Here is a 20,647-nt window from a genome sequence, read left to right on the forward strand (position 1 = left end):
GAGTGGTTTCCGTTCCCGTAGGAATACGGGGATTAAAATATAGCCTTTAGCACTCTACGATAGTGTAGCTTTCCAACAGTGAAAGAATTTTTCAAATCGGTTTAGTAGTTCCAGAGCCTATTCAAAATATACAAACAAACAATCAAACCGTTCCTTCTTATATTAGTATAGATTATTTCCCTCTCCACGCCCGCACGTTGACGACCCTTTTCGGCCTTTTCGTCACGAATTCACCAACTTGCCTACCGTGCATATAGAAGTTTTACTACGTATATGTGAATTTATTTTACTTTTTTGGTAAACAGCCAACAGCGATATACTGTAGGAAAAGAACATTAAAACACAACACACAGTTCTATTTTTAATATTTATTTAGTATAATTTAATAACTATTTACACAACTGTAGCTTTTTACATACAAATTCATTTAAATAACATTTAACGTTAATCATTATTTTATTATTAACAGAAACACATTTATTATAAACTAGCGGACGTCCGCGACTTAATCCCCGTTTCAGTTTTTCACAAATCCCGCGGGAGCCATGGATTTTTCCGGGATGAAAAGTAGCCTATGTGTTAACCCAGAGTAAAACCTTTTTCCATTCAAATTTTCAGCCAAATCGCTTCAGTAGCCGCAGCTTTAACGAGGAACAAACATACTTACACACACACACACACAAACTTCAGCTATAATATTAGTGTGATCTTAAATAACAATACTTTTGGAATACTTTGAATTCTCCTGTTAAAAGAAAATTCTTCGCATTGTTAAATTTTTTCACAATTCTTGGAGCATCATTATGTACAGTACTTTGTTTTCATTATAGTTTTCAGTTTCGTGACGACCGGTTTCTTGAATTTCGGGCACACTGTGATACTGAAACAAATATAAATATTAATTTTCACATAAATAAATGGTCCTATTCCCATTCGTTGCAATAATATGAAACTGTTGGATAACAGGGTTTTTTTAAATTAGAGTATAACTGTGGAACAAAGTAAGATTTATTTTATGATAGAGACAACTATTGACATTTGTAGCCAAAGATTTTATACTATAAGATCATTTGTGCGTCGAAACTAAGACGGACAAAAGTGGCTAATTTTCTTAATCGTCATAGATGGTACAACGAAAGTTATTAAAACAAATAATACCTAAATGTTATCTACAATGTCGAGTTGTGTGTAGGAAGTGTAAAAACTATAAAATATAATGTAAGTAAACACAAAATTGTATACATGTGTGCGCTCAGTGGAGTAGACTCGGATCACTTTTTCTGGTGATTTTCTAGGCATGTTACATGTCTATATTAGAAAATCTTTGGTTGTAACGATAAAATATGAAAGCTTATTATAGTTCAATTATTTTTTACATTGACATAAATTGTAAATATTTTAATTTTGCAAATTAAAATTGGCTAACAAGAACCGAAACAGTTATACAAGTGACATGTGTCAGCTGTGATATTATTTTATTACATTTAAAGCAACACTCATCAAAGGTAAAAGTGTGCCTAGTGGGAGTTTCCAATGTTTTCATACTGTTACTATCGCGTTTACATTAACGCGATAGTAACACAAGTTGGTGTTCAATTCCTTAAAAATTCACGTTTACGTTAAAGCGATAGTAACAGTATCAAACTACCACTAGGCTCTCTGATTAAAATGTGACAGCTGAAAGTCCTACGACCAGCAGTTTACGTGCGAATTTGAAAATATTTTTATGTTAAATAACATATTTTTGAAAAAAATATACATTGAAATAGGTGTTAAATAAGGCTACGTATATTTAAATAAATACTTCTCCTACTATACGCGTGTTAAAATGTAAAATACTAACTCAGTGTTATACTCCAGGGACGATATCTTCAAGTACTCGACGTAAACACTGGACGATTGCAATAAGCGCCAGGTCATCGGGTTGAGAAGACTCGCTTCATACTTCCACTCTACTATGACCGAAATAGGAGGGTGTCCGGTATCTTTAAAGGCGAGCAACTTGGTCTCGATGTCTCCTGGCCTATAGTATTTCCTGTAAATACAAATAAAAATTATGGTATATCTTAATATATAAATGCGAAAGGTCATCACGGAATCTCGAGTACCGCTTGACATACAAACATGAAATTTGGCAGAGAGGTAGTTAATAATTATTCGCTAAGAACGGATTTTGCGATAGGGCCAGATTAAAGAGGTCCAAAGGTTCTCGCAAGTTTGAAAGCAAGTCCTTCATCTTTCATGCTACAAACTTGAAATTTAACAGGAAGGTAGTTTATAGTTGATAGATATCCTATATAATAGAAACCGAGTTTATAATGGGTTGAGCCCTGCGTGTTACACACTTTTCACTGCTTTTCACTACGATTGCGAGAAAATAAAATAATTCAGTACAGTATTCAATGATTTATTTTAATTAAAAATTAAATGTACAAAAGTCTACTATTTTGGATATTAAGAGATGTTTTGCTTCTTACCCGGTAACATAATTTCCGACTACTGTGAAGATGAATAATGACTATGTGAGTTAAACGTGGGAGATAATAGTTCATTCTCACTACATAGACAACAATAACAATTAATGTAGCAAATTAAGAAAGTTACGGTCACAAATTCACAATGAATTTTAATAATCAAGGTGAATTATTCACGCCGATTGTTTTTTTTAACTTCTTGCTTTTTAATTTATTTTTTTTATTCTTTCACAATATGAGGAAAAGGCAAAGGTACCGTACAGCCTGTCTTCAAATCTCGCTCTTTGAATTCGCAACTCAATAAAACTCAAATAAAAAAAATTTACGCATTCCACAGACAAGAACGCTGCATTTCATTCCAATTTCAAGTTTTTATTTATATCAAAGAATCAGGGTCTAACCTATGATGGTTCTATTTACGAATAAAATCTTATACAATACTTACAGACTTACCTACAGATTAAGCGATTTTTTTTTTTTAATTTTGTAAAAGTCGTTAACTATTCCGATAATGAACCCGGATATATCGACAGAAATTAATTGTATTTAAAATTGCGTGTTTGTTGTTGCTATCTTGAAATAATCACTGACACACATTTGTTTTTTTTTTTCATATTAAAAAATACGTCAATACACGCATTATTAATTTCATATCTCTATCACAAATTAAAAAAAAAGATAACAATGCAATATTGTTTTAATAACAATGATAATGTAGTTCCGTGTACAATTATTGTTTTTAATTATCGTATTGTTCATTACATAACAGTTACTTTTGGAGTTATCACAATGACGTGTAGTAGAAATTATTATTGAATGTATTCATTGCTTAGAGGTGAACACCCGCGACTTCGTCCACCCTCCTTAATCAGGCTCTGCCGAAAAATCCGTTCTGGTCTAATATCCGGAATATTTTTTTTTATTCTTTACAAGTTAGCCCTTGACTACAATGTCACCTGATGGTAAGTGATGATGTAGTCTAAGATAAAAGCGGGGTAACTTGTTAGGAGGAGGATGAAAATCCACACCCCTTTTTCGGTTTCTACACGACATCGTACTGGAACGCTAAATCGCTTGGCGGTACGTTTTTGCCGGTTGGGTGGTAACTAGCCACGGCCGAAGCCTTCCACCAGCCAGACCCGGACCAATTAAGAAAATCTCAATAGCCCAGCCGGAATCGAACCCAGGACCTCCGTTTTGTAAAATCCACCGCGCATACCACTGCGCCACGGAGGCCGTCATATATGGAATATTAAACCTCATTTGTTATTTATTTGGGATAAGAAATAAATAATGACAGTTGCCTTATGACGCTCTTAATAACTACTATTATCGTGAATAGCGGCAACCAACCCGCACCATTATTTTACCAATGTATAATTAATTAATTAAGTCATACTGTTATAATTGTAATTTTTATTCATAATTTGTAAAATGTATAATTGTTATTCTCTCATAATCATTCTTCATTTCATAAATATGTAATTCTCTCTCCACTTATAATTCTAAAATTTTAAAGTTCTTATTTAAATTTTTTTTTTAAAAAATGAGTAAAATTAAATAAAAATTATTTTTTTTTTGAATGAATGAATAAATATATATAAATGAGTGAATAATGAATGAAATGGATGAATGAATGAATAAATAAATAAATGAAGAAGAATGACAAATACTTACTGTTCCTCGTTCATCAACTTATGGTCGCTCTTGTTGTTGTTCCTGTCGACGAGAGTTATAGATATGCGCCCCACGTCCGGCCCGTGGAGAATGCTTTCCGTCGAGTTGGACACTTTCAACGTCACTTCGTAATGGACCCCTATGGAAAACAAGTAAAAATTAAAGAGACAAATATTTTACCATTCCATGGAATGACCGTGCATGTGCCGGGTCCATTGCGTGGTGAAAAACGTCGAGCAGAGTCCTGAACTTGTGACTACAGGATGTAGGGTTAAGGAACTCCTTAACAATCGCATAACACTCCCCTCCGCTCGTGTTGTTCTCCCTGTCTAGCCAAATTTGGTAAGATCCTATTAGAACAGCTTTGGACACCCATTCTAGTATAGAACTTGCTGACGTTCTAGAGTTTTCAAGGTCTCTAAGCAAGTTATAGAGAGATTACGCTGTAGAGTCACATTTCCTGAGGATGCTGCGGTTTTGGGGTGAAGGGTAGGTCTGGGCCGGAGATGGCTAATTCCCTTTGTGGTGTTGTAAGGGTAACTCTGGGTCTACTAGACCGATTTTGAAATATTTTTTACCACTACATTAGCCACGTTATTTGTGAGTGTTATAGGCTATATTTTCTCACGAGAACAGGAACTACGGTGGTGAAACCGCGTAGCGTCGGCTACTCCTAATCATTGAAACAAAACTGTGAAATCGTAAAGTTACTTACTACAAAACGGCTTTGAGCTGCCGGTCATAGCATAGAGTGCGATGTTGGAGTTGGTGTCCACCATGTCGCTCGCCTGCAGCCGGCGGTACATGTCGCGCGAGTGTAGCCCCATCGGTACGCACAGGTGTTTGTTGCTGCAGGTTGTGCAGTCTCCTTCTAAAAATGCCTGAAAATCAAAATATTTGTTTTATTATACAAAAGTTATTTCAATAATTAATAATAATAAGCTATTTTCTGTACCCATCTACGTTTCTATAATAGACTAGCGGACGCCCGCGACTTCGTCCGCGTGAAACTCTATGTAAACTTTCAACTACCTCTACCCTACCCCTACCCTATCTTACCCTACGTTGAAAATTTTCCTGAATTTTCTTTGCTATAAACCTCCCGGAGCCCGAGACCTTTCCAACGAATGCAAAACCGTGAAAATCGGTTCGTGCGTTCTGGAGTTATAACGTCAGGAAGGAAAACCCGACTTATTTTTATATAATAGACTAGCGGACGCCCGCGACTTCGTCCGCGTGAAACTCGACGTAAACTTTCAACTACCTCTACCCTACCCCTACCCTACTTTTTTATATAGTAGAAGATTAGCTTGAGACTTCGTCTGCCCTTAAACCTTAAACCGGACGTCTACTAACTACAAGTATAAACTACCTCCCTGTCAATGGTCATCACGAAACGTAGAACCGCCTGACGTACAAAAATCAAATTTGACAGAGAGGTAGTTTATGGTAGGTAAACGTGCACCAAGAACGGATTTTGCGAAAGGGTTTGAGGTTATTATTCACTTTTGCCTAAACTAGGTCAAAGTTCAATGACTTCACTTACGAAACTAAATTTATTCATATATATATTTTTTTTTCGCTAGCATGTGAATTAGCTTGAGGTCATTTTTAGGGTTCCGAACGTACGTAGTACAAAAACGGAACCCTTATAATATCACTCGCGCACATTTTAATGTCTATCTGTTTTCTCCGAATGTACTGGACCAGTTGAAATTTGGTACACATACCAATTCTTGTGACCTAAATACAGAAATGTACCGTGAATACGTAATATTTGAAAATTGGGGGCACTTATAGGGGGTAACATGAAGATTTGAAAAAAAAAAACTTTTATATACTTCATCGTGTGATACATCAAATGAAAGGTTTTGATGAGAGGATTTTAAAAACAATTTTTAATATTGTTAAGGGGTTTCTTGTATTGGACCAATAAAATGTCGGGGCGACTTAAGAAGGTGAACTAGCACGGTGTATAATAAATAAATAAATATACTTATAAGTAAAGAAAACAGAGTCTTACCCACCTCATAAGATTTACACTGCACAGCCATAAACGGGCAGGTGGGCGCGACGCTCTCGGTGAAGAACTCGTAGCTGCGCTCGTGGTTGCAGCTCACGAACTGCACCACCTTCCTGTACATGTCGCTGTCCATGCCCTGGTAACCCTGCCCACCATTCTTACAGCCCGGCTGGGTCGACCCACCGTTGGGATAGAAGTCCACGTGGCCGATCGGCTCTGATATACCGAAACCTGGGAAACAATAGGGATAATGACAGTTTTTTTTATCTTGTATATAAATTAGGAGTATGCTAATAGTAAAGCAATTTTGTAAAAGTACCAGGGTATCTGCGTTCATTACTTTCGGAGCTACAGGGATTTAAAGGGTCAGATCCGCGGATCCCTGACAAACGCCCCATACATAATGATCGTTAGATTTGTATAGGCGATCGAACAAAATTACACTAAAATCTTTGTTATTTGTGAGTATAAGTTTATAGTTCAAATATTGAAAATAGTCACATTTAAGCTAAAACTGTGTGAATTTTCATTTAATTACGTTAAAAGATTTTGAAAATTTATAATCTTATTTATTTTGCAATTATCCAGTCAATCTTTGCTTTTTATGTATAAATTAGTTAACATTGACCTTATTTAACCGAATGTATCATAAAAATCAATATATTCAGACCTAGACATCATCCCCATTCTCAATAATACAATATCATCAAATTCAAATATATAATAGTTAATTTATAATTTTACAGTTAGTGTACGAGTATGTAAAAGAAACCAAAGTCCTAAACATTAAATTGGCCGACTTTAGCATTGGGCCAAAAAATATATAAATTTACCTGAGAAATATAGTGGCATAGCATTGCTGTGAATGATATCAACGAACTGTGCGTCAGATCTGTCCAAACGCACCAAAGTGACGGTATTACTAAAGTATGGTGCCGCAGGGTCCAACCCGGTTATTCTACCCAACTTCAGATTGAAATTCTGAAACAAAAGGGAAAATTGATCAGAAACAGACTACCTTGCGGTAAGACTTTGCAAGTTAACAAGCCTATTTTTATTTATGACTTTTCGTAATTCCATAGAATAAATAATAGTTGGCTGTGCACTACGAGTATTATGTATATATTCTGTAGTGATGAAAACTTGATGAATGACGAATATTTTGGGATTTTGGACTATCATAAAAATATGAGGTGTAGGATACACCTTTTACGACAGTCTGAAATATTCTTTATTCAAGACGCTTTTTTAACGAAACTCTGAGTTTGTAGTGGTATGATGTGATATTAATTAAATTACCATTGTGTGTTAACTTGATACTAATTTGTACAACGAAGTAAAGTTGTTATAAATGTTGTTTTACCTTTTGTAGAGCATGCCCACAATATCCTCCTAAATGTGCTCCTAAGGAATGGCCGATGTAGTGAAAATTGTCCATATTTGATAAACCCAACACGTCCTGTAAGCAGAGTTAATAAAAGTAAAAACTAGTAATATACTTCTTCTGTGTATAATATACTTCTTCTTGTGAATATCTTCATTTCACTAAATGCATATATTACAATCAAAAACAAGAATAGAATTCCACCCCCTAAAGTTATGAGTTATCACAATAACAATTTGTATGCAACTGAAATTCAAATCGTGTTATTGTTACATATTTCCTATGGTGCCTTAAAAGCTTAAAAAAATAATCATTTATTAGGTTGCACCCAAATTCACAAACAAACTTGTCTGTAATTTTTTGAGAAAAAGAGCTTAGATTAGGTATATTTTTACACCATTCAACTGCACAAAAAGGTATTTTTACGGAGCTCTTTAACCGACAAAACAATTATGAAACATCGATTATATAGACATAAAGTTTTTATAATCGCATTAGTTCGTTGATCTTATACATACATACTTTATCACATAAAGAACTTCTAGCGAGGCAAGTCCTTATGTCATTAGTCTGAGATTAAAACACATCCAATAGTTCCATCAATTTAGGAGCTAACAACACACGTATATTTGTAACGACTCTCTTTTGAACCTCTCTCTTAATAAAATTGAGTGGTTCAAAAAAGAAAGAAAGATCAATGAAGGAGTCATCAAGAATGAATTAAAGAAAGTTTTCCTTGGGGCCCCATCACTGACTGATTTACTTTATAGAAATTGTCTTTCTTTATTAAATTAATTTTTTTTCGTCATTTTGTAAATTTTTTTTTTCATTTTATAACATTAAATTCTTAGGTTACCTGTTTTAAGTATCTTATTAAAATTAGATTTAGTAATTAATTTTACATAATCATTAGAATAGTGAGCGTCAACTCGCTAACAAACTGCCTGTACAGTTTGGCGAGAGTATAGATATATTCAATAATTGTTAAGTGTTATCTATACTAATATTATAAAGAGGTAAAGTTTGTAAGTTTGTAACAATTTTTTGAAATGGGGTAATCTTCGGAACTACTGGTCCGATTTTAAAAATTCTTTCACCAGTAGAATGCTACGTTATCGGGGAGTGCTATAGGCTATTTTATATTTCTATCATATATAACTACTGAGATATCGCGGGTTTTCTCTTACAGGTCGGACCGTAAAACTTACTTATTCGCATGCGCTGCCTCAACCATTGCGTATAACTGAAATAAATGTATGGAGGCTTTTGAACCTTTAAAAGTTCTACAAAAAAGTCCGCGACACCATATATCTATCTTTTATATTTTAGCAGATATAGTACCTTTAGTACTTTAATAAATTATTTAAATTTTAAATTAAGGTTTACGTCATTATTTACACAACTAAACTTAAATCCTTATCAAAATAAATTATTTAATAATCACAAGGATATTATAGAGATAAGATTTGCCCTTTACAGTATGTTAATTAGTTATATAGTTTCGGAGATAATACAAAATTTCTGAAAGTCGCAGAAATGCCGCTATATGACGCCCCGCGGTTTCAATTACGTGGTTCCCGTTCCCGTGTGAATATGAGGACCAAACATAGCCAATGCACTCGCAAATAATGTAGCTTTCTATTGGTAAAAGAATTTTCCAAATCGGTCCAGTAGATCCAGAGATTACCCCCGACAACCACACAAACTTTACCTCTTTATAGTATTAGCTTAGAAGTCACTTGGGAAATTATAGTCTTTTGGTCATTGCACCACGCACAAAAGGCTGGACCAATTTTGCTGAGGGTAGGGATAGGATAGGAGTAGGGAAGGGGTAGGATAGAGGTAGGGTAGGGGTAATTTAGGGAAAGTGTAGGGTAGGGTAGGGTAGGGTACGGATAAGGAAGGGGTAGTGTAGGGTAGAGGCAAGGTAGAGTTAGGGGAAGGATATGGAACGTATAGGGTAGGGGAGGAGTAGGATAGGGGTAGGGTAGGGTAAGGTAGGGTAGGGTACGGGTAGGGTAGTGTTAGGGTAGGGGTAAGGTAGGGGTAGGGTAGGGGTAGGGTAGGGGTAGGGTAGGGGTATGGTAGCATAGGGTGTGGATAGGTTACGGGTAGGGTTAGGGTAGGGGTAAGGTGGGGGGAGGGTAGGGTTAGCGTTAGCGGTAGGGTAGGAGTAAGGTAGGGGAAGGGTAGGGTAGGGTTGGGTAGGTTTACGAGCAGGGTAAGGTAGAGGTAAAGAAGTTTACATCAATTTTTACGCGGATGAAGTCGCGGGCGTCCGCTAGTTAAAAATAAAATTAAAAATAAAACCGTTGGTTCAAGCGTTATGGTGGTTGATTTGTATTTGATTAATAGTTAATAAATGAGCTCACGTATATATTCTTCATCAGATGCGCAGTCATAACACCAACGAGCCTGATATTGGCGACAGCTTGCCCATACGGCGGCTGTGACCCTCGGCGCCAGTCTACCACCGTCACCGTGGAGCCATCGTTGCCTGCATGGTTGAGAAGCGCTTCCGCCAGGTTTTGAATCTATAACGAGATTCATTATAGAAAGAATATTATAAATGTTAGCGAATATAAGTAACTATGGGCCTCATAAGAAGGCTCAGAGTCACACAGCGGGCGATAGAACGAGCTCTGCTCGGAGTATCTCTGCTCGGAGTAGGTAGGTAAGGTAGGTCCAATTTCGAGAAAGAGGTGAACCGTCGAATACAACTCGGCTGGGCTGCATTCGGGAAACTTCGCGACATCTTTTCGTCCGAAATTCCTCAGTGCCTGAAGACAAAAGTCTTCGAACAGTGCGTGTTGTCAGTGATGACCTATGGTTCCGAGACTTGGTCGCTAACTATGGGCCTCATAAGAAGGCTCAGAGTCACACAGCGGAAAGAACTCTGCTCGGAGTATCTCTGCGTAATCGAATCAGAAATGAGGAGATCCGCAGAAGAACCAAAGTCACCGACATAGCTCAACGAGTCGCGAAGCTGAAGTGGCAATGGGCGGAGCACATAGTTTGAAGAGCCAATGGATGTTGAAGTCCCAAGGTGCTGGAATGGCGACCCCGCACTAGAAAGCGCGGTGTTAGTATTCGAAGCGTTTGTAGAAAGAAAATCGACGTGCCTCATTGCTAAAGGTCCTTGTCTGCGTCAATCAACAGTGCACTTTAAAGTTGCAGTAAGGTCAACTGCACAGGTAATTAATAATAACGCTGAGAACTTATTTTGTACACTGCGAAATAGCAGCTCATATCCGCCTCGTGTTAGAAAAGAATAGCATTGTCTATAATATATGCACAGCAATGCTCTCCGGTTGGCTGAAGAAAAAACACGATAGGATGACACAATAAAATTGAAAGTCAAGGGTGGAGGTGGTCACGACCCTCATATATGAGGTACACGACTGAAGTACTGATTATGTATTAATACTAACCCAAAGTTTATGACCGCCCTCCAAAAATCCGTGCGAGATGAAATAGAAAGGCCCTTTTGGATCGAGGTTGGCGTTTCGAATTTTGTCCACATTCTGTGACTCCAGCAAGACTGGTATTTTTCTATTTCTTCGTGTAAAAACGGCGTATCTGAAAATAATATTAAATATTTATTTAAAAATTCCTGTTTTTAAAGTTTATAGCTTACGATTTTCAATTTTTATTAAATGTTTATCGAAAAACTTTTGATTGCTGTACAGAATATGTCTTTTAAAGGTATCTAAGATAAACTGTATATACCTACATTTATAATAGTCCTATATATGCTTCCAAGAGCCGTGATAGCCCAGTGGATATGACCTCTACCTCCGATTCCGAAGGGTGTGGGTTCGAATCCGGTCCGGGGCATGCAACTCCAATGTTTCAGTTGTGTGCATTTTAAGAAATTAAATATCACGTGTCTCAAACGGTGAAGGAATAACATCGTGAGGAAACCTGCATACCAGAGAATTTTCTTAATTCTCTGCGTGTGTAAAGTCTGCCAATCCGCATTGGGCCAGCGTGGTGGATTATTGGCCTAACCCCTCTCATTCTGAGAGGAGACTCTAGCTCAGCAGTGTGCCGAATATGGGTTGAAATTATGAAATAAAACTGTATATACCTATGTTTATAATATTACCTAGATACGCTTCCAAAGATAATAATTGGAACCCAATTAACGACGAGCCCTTAAAGAGTCCAAAGGTTGGCGTGCCCTCAGGATCTTCAAGACTGATAAGCACCGAAATTCCAACTTGTTTGTTTAGTGATAAGACGTCATAATGCAGTTGCGAGACAAATACTCGTACAACTTCTCGTACAGAGTTGTTTTGACTCAACGCGGTGATAGATCGATGTCACGGACGAGCCCCCCAGTCTTATCTTAATTGTATTAAATACTATTATTAACATTTTGTACTTTGAACGAACCGGGCATCTAGAAACGTTAGCAGTGGCGTAGTGTGGGGTTACTCCACATAGCCGTATATAGCGGGTGGGCCGGGTGGACCGAGCCTACCCTAAAATAGTCCAGTGCCCACCCTAAGATACTGGGCTACCGCTTTAAAATTCTACGATAAACGCCGAAATACTAATAATTTTACAGAAAATATCATTTAAAATAACAAATACAACTTATAATGAAGAAAAACCTATAAGTAATAAATATTTTGAAATTAAGACCTTTTCTGAGACCTACCATAGACACAAAGAAAAAATAATATATAAGTCGAGCCGTTTCAGAGGTCTGTATCTACAAATATAGCTACCGAAATTTTTATATTGAATGTCGACTCTGTTCAGTGATATGTAGGCCCACCCCAGGAAATAATCTTATATACGCCAATGTTACTCCATCCCGAAGCCGACAGAAAATCCCCCCTTCTAGAGGTTCTAGAGGTTGATGTGAATGCATAAGCATAAGCAGTACCATGTATGAAAAGCAATGGGTAACCGAGCAAGCCCAACATTAACCACAGATTAAAGCATATTTTGAGGTCAATTTTGCTGCTGTTTAATCGATCACGAATTTCAGCAGCTATCTACTCGTACAATTAAAAGGCGTGCTCAATTGTATAGTAGCGGACAAATCACGCAAGCTAGCTATGGATTTATCTTTAATAAAAATAGCTTATGTTCTGCTCCCAGGTCCAATCAATATTATTCTTAATAGGTTCAGTGGTTTAGCCGTGAAAAGGTAACAGACAGATATACAGACAGACTTGCTTTCGAATTTATAATATTAGTATGGATGGATGGATGATATAATCGTGTCGCTTATGTCCCCCCCCCCACAGCTACGCCCCTAAATGTTATAAGTATACGTATTATGTAGGCAATTATAAACTTTAAAACATTATCATACGCTATAATTAATTTTATCTAAATGTTACTAGTTAGGCGTGGGTTTTTTTATATTATTGCCTTGTTCTTTTCAAACATTTGTATAAAATAAATAAGATAATATTTAAATATAAAACTTAAAAACTCAGATTAAATATATACATATGAGTTTAGAATTTTACTTTTATTTCTGGGCGAAAGTTACTCAATTTGTCTCTGTTGTGTGTGCTTTCTCTGTTATAACCACAGAGAAAGCACACAGCAATGTGCAATGTGCAATGAGCATAGTACCTATGTTAATAGAAGAAATTAATATTTTTTCTAGAAGATACCGAGACTATACTTCTCAATGTGTATGCAAATTTTCAAGACAATAGATTGAGTAGTTAAAGCGTAACAAACAAATAAACAAACACACAATCTCATTAACCTTACTAACTAAGAATTATTTAGGGCAAGGAGGATAGTTACTTAGAAATCATCATAAAGCACCGCGTAGATTATGTTAATTAATGTGACTTCAGTGATGCAATCTCAATTAATTAAAATGTTCTTATCAATATTACGACTGACTGGGATAGAATAAACAAAACTATCACAACATACTGGTGACATCATAATTTTAATTGACACACCCTCCTAGAAAAACATTATCATTATCAGTCAGGGGCGTAGCTAGGTACCTTCATATCAGCCGTATCAATGATACGGCCCCCGAACTAGAGGGGCACCTTACATGTGAAGGTAAAGTTACTAAAATATCATCTAGTGATTTCCGGAAAATAAAACATAAAAACTGCCTATAGAGTTTCACTTCAGAAATTACAAAAGTCAAAACAAGCAATATTTTTTGCCCAGGCCACATCTGTCCAAAAGTTAAAAAAAAAAATAACTTTATAGGTTCTTCAAATAACCTACATAGATTAAGTCACTGTCATATTTTTTAGTAGTATATTTTTTCTTATGTATATTTTTTCTTATGTAAGAAATCGTTCATTTTGGACCCCTAAACTAATTATGACACAAGGCCCCTTCAAAGCACGCTACGCCACTGTTATCTGTGTATTTAAACGGTCCACTACAGAGCAAGGCCTCCCTCCTTCTAGGAGACCGGATATAGAGCTTAGACCCACCATGCTGCATGCGGGATGGCGGAGTTAGAGGGTGACAATGTTAAATTTACCTCCACTATCAGATATTAATGATAGGTATCGACTAGAGAATCGTAGTTAGTGCTTGATTGTGGCTAACCTTTTTTCGAAATAATCAGTGGTCGAGCTCGAATCTCCTCTCAGAATGAGAGGTTAGGCCACCTCCACCACGCTGGCGTGATATTTATATTCTTAAAATGCACACAACTGAAAAGTTTGAGGTGCTTGCAACAGACCGGATTCGAACCCACACTCTCCGGAATCGGACGCAGATATCCACTGGGCTATCCAATGGATATGACCTCTTCGTCTTTAAAATATATAATCTTTCAGATAACTTTAACTTCGTAACTTTAATTTTAAGTTTTCGTCTATTATTACCACCATTAGATTAAATTTTGACGTATATCTGACCTTTCAAAAGTGCTTGTAAACTAAGCCTAATTGAAATTAAAAAAATTTGAATTTTGAATTTTTGATACTCACCGCACGCCCAAGGTTTCCGGCGAGACCGGGAAGTAGTTGTCAGGTCGGTGCTCAGTCCAGGGATACGCTTTAGAGAAACAACCGTAGGGAGGGTAGCATCTCTCTATCTCTGCGTCCTCTTAAAAAACAATAAAATATATTATTCAATATATTATTCAGTGGGGGAAATTGGGAATTAAAGTATATGGTCAAAAATTAACCAACCTTCGATTTGCGGATGATGTCGTATTGTTTTCAAACACAGTAGATGACTTAAAAATATTGATACAATAACAAAGCGGTTGAAATGAAACTGGGCAGGACATATAACAAGAAGACCAAATGACAATTGGAGTAGTGTAACAACATCGTGCCCAAGGGATGCAAAAAGAAAAAGAGGCAGACCGATTAGTATTTGGAAGGACGATCTGATTGCCTTTGTAGGTACATACTGGACCCGATCAGCTATGGAAAGGACACAATGGAAGAGGAAGGGGAAGGCCTTTGCCCTGTAGTGGGATGAAATTTTAACAATCTAAATTACATGCTAAGTATATAGTTATGTAATTTAGATTGTTAAAGGCTTAAATAAATAAATAAATATATTAGTCGGGCAAGTTCGTTGATGACACTCCCGTGATATGCGGGCGACGGAGGGAAAGATTGCGCAGGTGCAATACGTACGTGCGGGGACTTAAGGTGCATCAGTCGTGGGTTTTTCATTCATCGCAACACGCGCCCAGCCCTTGCGTACCATCGGGAGTGTTACGAATGAAGTTGCCAAGCTATTGTTTATGCTATATGTTTTTGAATGACAAACTAAACAACATTCCAACTAAAAATCGTCTATAGATATATAACAAGACAAGAAAGAATGTTAATAAAATGGAATTACTAAAATATAAAAAATATGTTTTTTATTTCAATTCATACGTTACGTACGTACCTATGAATAGAAAAAACCTACGCCTACGTTTATTTCCGCTAAACTTCGGATTAATTAAAGGATTTACATGCAGTCTTTACAGGTAAAAAAGACTTTACAGTCATACATAGCGGTATATTAAATTAAATCAGAAGCAAGATACCAACACTCAACAGGTAAACTAACAGGTAGATACATTATTTAAACTAAGCAATGGTTGAAATTAAAATATAAACAAAAAGATAGGTACTTAGGGTACTTCAGAAGGAAGAAAGTAACACACACCTGTATAATGTATATCCCTACAACCCTAAAAATAAAATGCATATTTTTCAGTGAAGTTTATACTTCAAATTACACTGAGAATTTAACTAAGGATCAATGACAGCATAATTCAAATCGTTTTAGTATTATTGATAATATCGCTATACAGGGTGCTGGGGAGTATATCCCATTACTTCCTAGGTGTTGATGAGTCCACTTATAGGAGCCGAACTGCATAGCTAAAACTTTTTAACTAAAAAATAAAACTTTTTGTTTTCATACAAAGTAGTTCAAATAATTCAGACTATAGTGTTTTTCATTATACCATGGGTACAGTGACAGTTCGTTTCACTCTTGAAAGTTTGCCGCGATGCACGATTATAGTACCTATATATTATGAACGTCATAAAGCATTACTGTCACCGTACCCATGCTATCTGAAAAACACTTTATCCATGTAGCCACAGAACAGACAACGCTTTTAGCAATAGAATAGCAATAGATAACATGGGGGCGTGGCCCGCGTACACCCGGGTGTGCGGAACTTCGCAAGCGTGTCCGCGCATGTAGTAGCAGTCTTGTTTTGTTCTGTGACAAAATAAATAAATAATATTCAACTCTAAAGTAAGGGCGACATATTTCATTTTTCACTAAATATTAAACAGCCATTTAGGCCACGCCCCTGGGTACGCTGGTTTCAATACAAAGAATTGACACTTTATAAATCTAGTTACCTCTTATATCTGTGCATGTAGAACACGCCTTTATCTATCCTCGTATTTTAAAATTTAGCTACGTTATAATTATAACAATACGTAGGTATATTTTAAGATTTATTTACAAAAGAGACAATATTTACTCCGAAAATATTTATTTTAGAACACAAGTTCTTTGAACATTTTTAATTAATTTTCGGTAAAGAATATAACACCTGAGTCAATGGCGTTCATAAAATTGTTGATCAGGGTATGCACTAGTAAGACAATTTAACCAAACCGGGAGGGTATGCAGTGCTTTAATGCTTGTATGAAGCGCACGGCACTGACCAGAGTTATGGGAAACACTACCCAGCACTCTGTATAGAGACAAATAAGTACAACACATCAGATCGAATACCTTTTGAAATCGCAAAGCCACTTTTATCGGGTAAGCACATATCTATAGGTAGATTTTGTAGCAAATTTAAAAAAAAACTTACCATAACTAGGAAAATGTGTGGTAGAATTCTGTTGATCCATCAGCACCATGATAGTTTGAAGCATCAACGTAGCACTGGTTCCGTTAAACATTTTCACACACAAGCGTTCGCGGTCAGCTTTCGCCAAACAATAATGTGAAACTACTAATGTCACTGTACTTTATCAATCGTTTTTCGTATCAGTAATTTGAGCCGCAAGTCCTGCTAACTGTATGTCTGGACACTGAATGTGTAATGGAGTTGTTACGATCTTGTTTATATACTTCACAAATGCACTTAGTACGAGATCCGACTTAAGAAATATATACCCTCATCTGTTATTTATTTGGGAAAATAAACTATGAGACATTGCAAATAGGTTGATTGTTGTAGTAAAATTAAATGATTATTTTTTTACTTAATAAATTAATTAATAAACTACTTCCCTATTTGGTAAATTAAAAAAGTTGTACACTAAAATAATATACCCAACGCAATTGAAATCGAAAAGTTTGCTTGCTGTGGGGTTGCCAGATTTAAAAATTTGAGTAATGATAATTACCCTCATTAGTTATTTAGTAGTCTAATGACATATTAGACTACTAAAATGAAAAATGAAGCCTGAAATGAAAGCTCATTTCAGGCTTCATTACTGATCAGGATTCAGGATTAATGAACTAGACCAAAAGCAACTTAGTAAAGTTAGTACTAAGTTGCTTTTGGTCTAGTTCAAGTGGTCGTCTCCTAGATTTTGTATGAAAAATGTATCTGTGTATTTGCAATGTGTTAACCTGAATATTATCAAACATTTATTTGTGATTCCGGCGACCCTGATACCAGGTGGACTGAAGACATCAAGCGAGTCGCAGGGAATCGCTGGATGCAGGCGGCACAGGATCGTGATGTTTGGAAGTCCCTACAAAATGTCTGTGTCCTGTAGTGAACGTCCATCGGGTAATTTGATGATGGTCAAGCTTCGGTTTGACTTATGTGCACTTCTTCCCTATTCCTACTTTACACTACTTTACCCCTACCCTACCAATACCTTATCCCTACCCTACCACTACCTTACCCCTACTTGACTGTTAAACGTTTTTATGGGAAATGGAATAGTTGTTTTTATGGCTTTCCCGGCAATTATTCTAATTTTTCTCACCTTTTAAACCTTCCCTATACCTCCTCGAACATTTCAAGACCAAGATTAGATAAATCAGTTCAGCCGTTCTCGAGTTTTAGCTAGACTAAGGAACATCAATTAATTTATATAGGTACTAGCGGACTCGCTCAAGCTTCGCTTTGACTTATTAATTTATTTATTTGCACTTCTTCCCTATCCCTACCTTACACTACCATACTCCTACCCCTACCCCTACCCTACGCCTACCCTACCTCTACTCTACCCCTACCCTACCCTACCCTACAACTACCCTACCACTACCCTACCCCTACCCTATCCCTATACCATAAACCTACCCTACCACTACCCTACCCCTACCCTACCGCTACCCTACCCTATCCCTATACCATACCCCTACCCTATCCTAGGATTTAGGGGTTTGAAAAATAGATGTTGGCCGATTCTCAGACCTACTGAATATGCACAAAAAATTTCATCAAAATCGGTCGAGCCGTTTCGGAGGAGTTCAAGTTCGAACACCGCGACACGAGAATTTTATATATTAGATATATATATATAGATAAATAATAGATGAGGGTATATATTTCTAATGCCGGATCTTAGACCATCTGGACACTACCTCTAGTACGTACTCGTATCAACGGCTAATAGATCCGCATCGCTTCTAGTTCGCAGACGTTCCGGGAAGCCGATAAGCGGGGTTACGGCGTTATCGAAGCTCTGTTATTTGTAATGAGATTGACGCACGAGTCTGATCAATTATAATTGGAGAGGAATTATGTACCGGACCCGCGGTGATCGAGATAGTGTTATTGCTGATTTTATCTTTACTGTAATAAAGGAGTCTAGACGTAGCCTTGCTGGCGATAAATAGGACAAACACGATTGTAATAATTTTCGTACTACCCACTTTATTTTATCAATGAACCTACACGATAATTTAAAGTTCATTGCAGTTTTTCTGTAGGAGCTAATATCAGAAATTCAAACGTATTCGATGATATTGACGTTCACATTCAAAGACAGCGCGCATTTTCAAAGACAGCTGACAAACAGTCAATCAGTGAAATACGCATTTGTAAAGCTGGATAGGTATGAAAATAATTAAATCAGCTCATTTTCCCTGTTGGCCAATAATATTTTGTCTAAGATTCAAATGGAGTAAACTAGTAAAAAATACAAGATGTTTAAACTTTATTAGCCCACTGTCCTTTATATAGGACGGCCATTTCCCGGAAAGCCTTACGGAAAATATTTTTTTAAATATTTTTCTCATCTATTTTAAAAGTATTAGAACTAAATTAAACAACTTTTTGTTCAAACAAATTCAATTCAAAATAGTTTTGGGCTTATCTGGGTTAATACATTTTTCATTTCTGTATCGTTCTGAAGAGTGGGCCCAATTTCGGACTTCTCCTTCATGATGATGGGTAGATAGTTAAGGCGTGAAACTCACATTTGCATTTATAATATTTAGATACGATTAAGCGAAGGTTTCTTATGACGTGAACTGTAAGTACTAGTATTACCAATTTTAATAAAGAAGTCACAACAGACAGTCACGTCAGCGAATCGCGAAGCTGAAGTGGCAATAGGCAGCCCTCATAGTTCGAAGAGCCGATGGACGTTGGGGTCCTAAGGTGCTGGAATGGCGACCCCGCACTGGAAAGCGCAGTGTTGGTCAACCCCCCACTAGGTGGACCGAGGATATCAAGCGGGTTGTTGTGCTTGGAGGTCCATGCAAGAGGCCTATGTCCAGCAGTGGACGTCTATCGGCTGATAAGGTAAGGTAAGGTAAGTCACAGAGAAACATCCATCCATCTTTAAGGACTTACCTTAGTAGAGTAGGTATACGTACTGTATTAATTAAAAACAACAATAAAAAGGTGATAGGTGCTTACAAAAGTGAACAATCGGACTTTGCAATTTTGATAACGTAGAGAATCCGGCTAAAAGTACGTAAACAAATAAATCGTTGCTATATTGAAAACAAACAATATGGGTAATATTTACTATCAGTCATAATTTGTTTTGATAGACGTAGATCAATTAGTAGAATTTAACATAAGATAGGGTTAATTAAAATGATCCTAGAGATGAAATGTGTACCTAATTGACACTGAGGATATAAGGTTCATTTAGAAACGCACAATATCTCATGTATTGCATTTATAAATAACAAGACTTGTCCTTCTTCAGTTATTTAACGTCAAGACCTAATTATTGAAGCATCACATCTACTAACTGCTAGTAACACAAATATAAATGTAAATTGGAATATTCAATGTCCTCGCCATAACTATTCAGTCCATTATCACGAAAGTTGATAACTTTAATTTTTTAAATTTAATTTAAATTACGTTTAAGAGCGAACTTTGAAACCTGCTACCAACCAAACTACAGTCTAAATCTTAAACAAAACCATAGTAGTCTATGTAAGTAAGTGGTAACATGGCACTTGCAAACTTTCAAGCTTTTGGTTTTGATACAATAAGGAAGATCTGAAACCATTGACCTCTTATAATAAAATAACGCACAATCATGTAGAAAATTTTACTTAAAAACTGGCCAATTGTGCTTTGACAGTTTTAGAATTATTGTTAAAGAAAATTATACGTAAAATCCTTTGAATACAACCCAATAATCAATAAAATCCCAA

The 20,647-nt window shown here is 36.5% G+C and overlaps 1 protein-coding gene across 1 annotated transcript; it reads right to left on the reverse strand.

The window, feature by feature from the left end:
- Nucleotides 1-348: 348 nt before the first annotated feature.
- LOC112043711 (pancreatic lipase-related protein 2) lies at nucleotides 349-17,182 on the reverse strand. The gene is made up of 11 exons (XM_024079234.2): nucleotides 16,872-17,182; nucleotides 14,506-14,623; nucleotides 10,990-11,137; nucleotides 9,931-10,092; nucleotides 7,538-7,633; nucleotides 7,008-7,155; nucleotides 6,179-6,405; nucleotides 4,867-5,032; nucleotides 4,152-4,290; nucleotides 1,844-2,035; nucleotides 349-880 (listed from the first exon to the last, which is right to left on the reverse strand). Exons 1-11 carry the CDS (start codon nucleotides 16,960-16,962, stop codon nucleotides 802-804), a joined length of 1,566 nt encoding a protein of 521 aa, XP_023935002.1. The 5' UTR covers nucleotides 16,963-17,182; the 3' UTR covers nucleotides 349-801.
- Nucleotides 17,183-20,647: the final 3,465 nt, after the last annotated feature.

Source organism: Bicyclus anynana, chromosome 7 (assembly GCF_947172395.1).
Source record: "Bicyclus anynana chromosome 7, ilBicAnyn1.1, whole genome shotgun sequence".
Classification (NCBI taxonomy): Eukaryota; Metazoa; Arthropoda; class Insecta; order Lepidoptera; family Nymphalidae; genus Bicyclus; species Bicyclus anynana.